Source organism: Dipodomys ordii, unplaced genomic scaffold (assembly GCF_000151885.1).
Source record: "Dipodomys ordii isolate 6190 unplaced genomic scaffold, Dord_2.0 Scaffold6, whole genome shotgun sequence".
Taxonomy (NCBI): Eukaryota; Metazoa; Chordata; class Mammalia; order Rodentia; family Heteromyidae; genus Dipodomys; species Dipodomys ordii.
The window spans coordinates 904,444-911,253 of record NW_012267222.1 but is presented as its reverse complement, the minus strand read 5'-3'; the positions used below and the strand labels follow the sequence as shown (position 1 = coordinate 911,253).

The window sequence follows — 6,810 nt, the reverse complement described above, 5'->3', positions numbered from 1 at the left end:
CCCGTTTGGTGGACGGGGAGGCGTGTGGTGACTCATCCTTCCTGCTGTGGGAAGCTGGGACCTGCCCAGGATGGGCGCCATTCTCACATGGTGTCCAGCAGGCGCTGTCCTACAGGTCACACAGGCTGTAGATCCAACCACGGGCGTCCCTGACCGGCTCTCTCCCGTGCGGCGGGTGCGGCTGGCGGGGCTTCCGAGACTGTAGATTCATTGGCTTCATCTCATCTATTCTGCTGCCAGATAAATCCAGAATAAAAACCTGCCTTCCACGAGAGGAAATGTTCTCATTGCCTTACTCAAATAACTGTAACCCCTCTGTACCGCATCTTTACAATAAAAGAAGAAAAGGAGAGGAGGAAGAGGGGGAGGGGGAACCTGCCTTCCAGACTCAGGCCATGGGCCTTGCGGTTCCTTGAGCCATTTTGCTGTTCTCAGCTTGACTGCAGACTCAGTGCCCAGGCCCTCAACTTCCTGGGTCACCTACCCCCCACGCAAACACCCCAGGACAGCAACCGTAGGGGGCACAGTAGACAAACAATGATACCTGGTTAGATGACATCACGAGAGCCCGAAGTCCTGTAATACAAAGACACGCCTCAGGAGAGGGGCTCCGAGAAACTGATGGGACCCAAACGCGGTGGCTAGCTGCTGAACTTCCCGGAGGCGCGAGGTGGCCCCTGTGGCTAGCATCCCCAGGGGGCCCTGTCTGGAGGGGGCACGCCCGCCCTCCTAGCTGCCCGGCCGGCTCGCGTGAGCCACGGCTGGCCTGCCTCCAGCTCCAGTGCCCGCCGCACAACACAGGCACCCCAAGGACCGTGCCATAGACAACGAACCCAGGGCCCCTGGCCCTCTCTGTGGGGCCCCAGCCTTAACGAACCCAGGCCCCTGGCCCTCTCTGTGGGGCCCCAGCCTTGTCCACGGAGGCCCGCTGGCCCTCCCGCAGAGCCAGAGGCTGATGGGAGCTGCGTCCACACCAGGAACGGTCAAGGCCCCCACTTTGCCATCCTTCCATGGAAGCCACCAGACACCTGGGCCGTGGGCAAGACCAGAGCTCCACCTCACCAGGCAGCAGAGACTGCCGCAGAGAGGGCCGGGGGCTCCCAGCCAGCATGCAGCCAGGCGGCCGCCTCCAAGGTTAGCGCCCCGTGGAGCTGGGGTGGGTCTGCAGGAGGGCGGGGCCTGAGGCCATGGGGGGGCGGGGCTGGCTGGCTGGCTTGCCTGAGTCTTTTCTTCAGCATGTAGATTGATAGCATGACCAGAGCAAGCAGAGCCAGGATGAGGATGGTCAAAAGCAGGACAAAGCCCTTGCTCCCCTTGAAGGAGCAAGTGACGTCGGTTCTGTTGGTCCCAGGCACCGCTTCCTTCTCCATCCATGTACTGCACCTAGGAGAGAGGAGCCAGGGGATATGGACACCGAGCAGCCGACATGGTGCCGCTCAAGACTTCGCTCCTTCAGACCCCAGAGAGCCCTGCTCTGGGGGCTCGGGGGAGTGTGGCCGGACAACAGCTCTGGGAAGGGACTTGGGTCTCGCTCCTTCCAAGCCCTATATGGAGACACTCAAAGAAGGAAGGAAGGAAGAACAGCGAGACTAAGAGGGACAACGCAGGGGCAATGGAGACATAGCATGAGAGAACAGGGGGAGGGAGAGGGCCGAGAGCCAAGGGACGACGGCCGAACCTGGACATGAACGTGACAGCAGCCAGCAAGAGGACAGAAGTGACAGAGGCCAGCGTGGTGGGGAAGCAGCCCCACCTAACCACTCCAGCTCTACCAGGGCACCAGGCTCCTCTTCAGAGATCTGAGCACTCAGGTCAGCGCTGCAGCGGGAGAGGCATTTGAAGGAAACACAAGGAGCAGGATCTTCACTTTGAGATCCACATAGCCTCTCTCCATCTGTAGCAGTGGAGCCCCCTCCCCCTCCCGGCCCCACGCACAGCGGGAGGAGGGCCTGGAAGTCCTCCCTGCGGGAGTGCTCTCGGCACATCCTGCGGCCTCCGGGAGAGGAGTTTGCAGGCGGGTGTTGCAGCTTCATTGTGGCTGCAGTGGCCAGCTGCCTGCCCACACAGGCTTCCCCACGCTGACCTGACATCTGAGACCCGGGGGGGGGTACAGGGGGGTGCATCAGCTACAAGGGAGGGCATTCGTCTCCCAGGGGAGAGGAGCCCCTTCCCCCCCGCTCCAGGGCACAGTCTGGGATGCCCCGGCACCACCTACTTGGTCCAAGGCAGACATTGTTCTAGTGTCCCATTTGGCGAGAAGGTGCCAGGCTGGCAGTCAGCACACACTGTGTCCTGCTTGTCAGTGCCTGAGAGGTAGAGGAGGGAGCTGCTCCCTGGGTCGTTGGAGGAATGGGGGGGGGGTAGGCCACCCCTCAGAAACTCCAGAGGGTGGGGCTGGGGATCCCAAACTACCCTAGACACAGAGAGGCAGGGTCCTGCCGGCTGTGCTCCCTGAGCGCGTGGCAGGCACTGGGCAGGAGCGGAACTCAACACTTCACACTCGGGAGGACCTGAGTGGGGACCCCAGGCCCCTCCCACCCTGCCCGGGCCCGCCCTGCCCGGAGTCGTGGAGCGACCACACGGCAGCCCTTCCAGAGCGCCTGGCCTCCTCCGCCCACCCTGTCCATTCTCTCCTCTCCTCGTCCTCCTCCCCAGTCCCTCCTCCTGCCCTCCGCTGTCCCTCCCCTCCGTCCCTCCTCTCTGGTTGCCAGGGGAGGGCTGGGACGGGTAGCTCTGGGGCTGGCCCTCATGTGACCATCGAGTCAGGGTGTCTGGGGCTCTGGGGACCAGGGTGGCTTGGGGTGGGCCCCGCCACCCTGCCGCTCACCTCTCTGGAGCACGCTCTGGCCTGGGTGGCAGGTGCTGTGTGACAAGCAGGCCATGCACGACACACTGTCTCCATCCTGGCAGAAGTGGCCCTGGCTGCAGCGGCACACCGTGTCCTGCGTGCTGAGGCACGTCTGCTCCGTCACCAAGCCCATGTCTGGGACCCAAGATAAGGACTGAGAGGCTCAGAGAAGGCTGCTGGGTGATGGGGGGGTCTCCTTCAACTGGAGGGGTGCGTTGGATAACTTGCTGGTTGAGGAAGGGCTCAGCCTGGGGGCTAGGGAGGGCTGGGCAGCAGGGTCAACTCCCATGAAGCTGAGTTTCCAGGCCTGACCCTGCCCCGCCCGGAGCCCCTCCCAGACCTCCCCCCAGCTTAGCCAAACGGCGGTGCCCAGAGCTGCCAAACACAGTGCCCGAGTCTCACGGAGGAGACACTGCAGCAGAAGGCTGGCTAGGAGTTGAGTAGGTTCCTTGGGAGGGCAGCTGGACTTACGGGGAAATTGAGGCCCTTGTCTCAGAATGGCCCCATGGGATACAGAGAATTCTGTTCTGAGTCAGCTCTGCAGGCCGAGCAGGGCCCCAGGAGAGATACAGCCAGGCCTCCTGGCACACGCCCCTGAGCCTGTGGTCCAGCCCAGGCCTCCCTGGCACACGCCCCTCAGCCTGTGGTCCAGCCCAGGCCTCCTGGCACACGCCCCTCAGCCTGTGGTCCAGCCCAGGTCTCCCTGGCGCACGCACCCCTCAGCCTGTGGTCCAGCCCAGGCCTCCCTGGCGCACGCGCCCCTCAGCCTGTGGTCCAGCCCAGGCCTCCCTGGCGCACGCGCCCCTCAGCCTGTGGTCCAGCCCAGGCCTCCCTGGCGCACGCGCCCCTCAACCTGACCTCCCTGGTGTGGACCAGGCAGTTGGGTGGCAGGGGTTGGTAGGAGAGCCTGCCTGCCTTCTGCTGGGGCAGATCGGGCAGTGACTGGACCAAGACCACCCCGGTCCTCTCAGTGCAGTCAGCCTAGGCAGACAGGGCTTCCCCGGACAGGAGACGGTAAGGCTGGCCGTGGCTTGAGGGTCAAGCAGGAGGGAGGGGAGGCAGGGGTGAAGGGGTGGATTACAGCCTCAGCCACCCAGATACCTCCCCATGCCCAGAGGTAGAGCACTGGGGGAGGGGGGGAGGGTGGAGCCCAGGCTGAATCAGGTCTCCAGTTCCTGTGTCCCCTCCCATTCCTGGAAGGAGGATCCAACCTGCAGTGTACTCAGCAGTGGCGCATGCTCCCTCTGCCTAGGTCTCCTGTCTGGGGAACCATGGGTCTCCTGCCCTGCCTTTTCAGGAGTGAGACAGAGTCTGAGCGGGCCTCGTGTGGGGGACAGTGCCTTAGGCAGGGTCCAGCCATCCTGGGGTAGGAGCTGCTGGCCGCCTGGGCAGCCTGCTCTCCCCACTTCTCCAGGGCCAGCCTCTCCTCTGCCCATACCCAGATCGCTGTGCCAACTCCCTCCTGGGGCCACATGGGGACCCACATCTAGAGGAGAGGAAAGAGACACAACTGGTCCCCAGTGGATACCCGCCCCCCCCCAGACCCGTTCACAGGCAGAGAAACAGGTATGAGAGGCTGACAGCAGTGACCCAGGTCACCTAGCAGATGAGGCAGAGCAGGAGGCAGAGGTGGGCTGGGCCCTCAGGAGCCAGGGCCCCAGGATGGCCCTCCCAGAGGCAGGAGGGATCCTTGGGCTCTGGGGACCCAGGTGACAGGGACGGGGTGGGGTACAGGCCTGGGAGCCTCTGGGAGGAGGTGGGCGTGCGGGCTGCCGGGCCAGGGGTGGCAGCCTACCTGGCTCACATTGTCGGCAGGGCAGACACTGGCTCAGGCCGTTGGGGTGGGCCGTGAACGTCCCCGGGGGGCAGGCCATGCACACGGTGCCTGTCAGCTCGCTGCAGACTTGCTTCACATGGTAACCTGCAGCCGGGCGGGGCAGAGCTGCAGGAACCAGCCTGGGCTCCCACAGGTACCACCCCAGCCGCAAGGTCGGCGGGCTGCCCGAGCACCTTCCCAGAGCACAGGCCCCGCTGCCTTCCACAGCGGACTCTGCTCTGGGGTCTGGGTTTGGGGGTTTGTTCCTTTTCTTTTCTTTTCCTTTCTTTTCTTTTCTCCTGAGACCCAGAACTGCTCCAAACCTGCCGCTTTTGCTCGTCGGCTGGCACTCCACCATCTGAGCCACGCCCACATCCCCCAGGGCTGTAGTCCTGAAGCTGGACCTCCCGAGGACACCCAGGCTCTGCTCAGGCTCTGCCGCCCTGCGGCTCCTGCTCCACCCCAGCCCCAGCTGCTGGTCATGCTGGCCACCCTCCGCCCTGCCCCGCTCTGCACGGCGCTGCCAAGTCCCCCTGGGCTGAAGGCTCCTGGACGCAGTGGCTCTGTTCTCAGGACTCCTTGGCTGTCTGTGTCCCTAGGCACAGGGGCTTTGGGCTTCCCAAGGTGGAGGGCCCAGAGGACACACAATGCTCAGGGCAGAACCGGGCAAGATGATCTGCCTTTACCCCCTTCCTGTGTCCCCGGGGGCCCTCTTAGCCCCCCCCCGTGTGCCCTCCAGGGCCCTCTTCCCCCCACACGTGCCCCCCGGGGCCCCTACCTTTGTTGCACTTCGGGCAGCACTCAGTGCCCACTGGATACTCCTCCTCGGGGCACAGGTGCTGGGCCAGGACACGCTGCTGGCAGCCCAGGAGAAAGAGACACAGCCCCTGCGAGGAGAGGAAGCTACGCTGGAGGGTAAGAGCGGCCCGAGCGCCTTCTAGGTTGCCCTGGGAGCTCAGGGTCCCCCTCGGTGGGTCAGCAGAACCCCCAGGGCTGGCCGTGTCCCAGCAGAGGCAGAAGAGCCCAGCCCATCCAGGACCTGGGTGGCCCCACCATCAGGTGCAGGCTGGGCAAGCGTCTCCACCCTGTACCCGCCCCTGACAGCGTGAGCCCCGAGGGCCGGGCGTGCCCTCCCTGGCACGTTCCGAGGGGCTCTGAGCTGGCCCCTCGCTGCTCCACGCTGCCCTCCAGCCCCAGGGGAGGCAGTGGGGTCTCTGGGCCTGCCCTCTGACAGACAGGGTTGGGGGAGGCTGTCTGGGCTCAGGGCAGGATCTTAGTTCCAAGCTGACTGGCCACCAGGGACCTCAGGCCACCCACCCAGGGCAGCAGGAAAGCCCCCCAGGGAGGAGTCCCATCTCCACCCAGCCCCAGCTCCCTCGGAACCCCTCTCCCTGGCACACACGGTACTTCTCAGCCAAGACAGGCAGCAAGGAGACACCAGCGCCCAAGGGCACAACTCCTCAGAGCCTCCACCAAGAGCCCCGTGGGGCCACATCCTGTGCCAATCCTGGAAGGCAGACTCCTGCCTGAGAGCTGGACAGCACCAGGGCAACTGGCCAGCCCCAGGACAAAGCTCTGTGCCACCTGGGGTGCGTACAGGGCAGGGCCTGAGGAGGGGAAGGAGTCAGAGCTCAGAGGCATTCCAGCAGAGGGCCGGACTCACCAGTCTCAGGACGCTGGCCGCGGGTGCCCAGCTCTGGGGGGTAGACCCCCATTCTGGCCAGGCCTCCATGCCGTTGATCAGGATCTCACAGGCTCAGGAGCCCCACCAGCAGGGCCTGTCTCCATTCTGGGGCTCAGAAAGTCACAGCAATCAAAACTGAAAGTAAAAGAGAATGGGGAGCAGGGCTGAGCCTCAGGCTGGGCCCAGACAGCAGCTCTCCTTCCCAGCCCAGAACCAGTCAGATCAGCAGGAGACACTTCTATCTTCTAGTTGGACTTCATCCAACTAGATAGCCAGGCCTCCGACTCTGAGGCAGCCGGCCCGTGTGCTTGCTCTCACAGTTCTGTGCTCTGCCCCTGGCGGCGCTATGGGGTCTGGTGATCATGCTCACCAGGGTGCAGTGGCTTAACGGCTGTTACCAAGATCCTCCGGTGACCAGCGGCTGTTACCAAGATCCTCCAGTGACCAGTGACCCTCTAGAAA

General features: G+C 64.3%; 1 protein-coding gene across 2 annotated transcripts; it reads right to left on the bottom strand.

Moving 5' to 3' along the window:
• On the bottom strand, positions 1 to 6,554 carry Tnfrsf14 (tumor necrosis factor receptor superfamily, member 14). Of its 2 annotated transcripts, none has more exons than XM_013031308.1 (8): positions 6,328 to 6,554; positions 5,443 to 5,551; positions 4,644 to 4,769; positions 2,828 to 2,983; positions 2,216 to 2,306; positions 1,219 to 1,383; positions 545 to 576; positions 1 to 259 (listed from the first exon to the last, which is right to left on the bottom strand). In XM_013031308.1, the coding sequence occupies exons 1-7, from the start codon at positions 6,394 to 6,396 to the stop codon at positions 549 to 551; spliced, it is 744 nt and encodes a 247-aa protein (XP_012886762.1). In that variant the 5' UTR covers positions 6,397 to 6,554; the 3' UTR covers positions 1 to 259; positions 545 to 548. The 2 variants fall into 2 exon arrangements, with proteins under 2 accessions (XP_012886762.1, XP_012886770.1); XM_013031316.1 differs by having other exon boundaries at positions 1 to 230.
• Between the last annotated feature and the right edge of the window lie 256 nt (positions 6,555 to 6,810).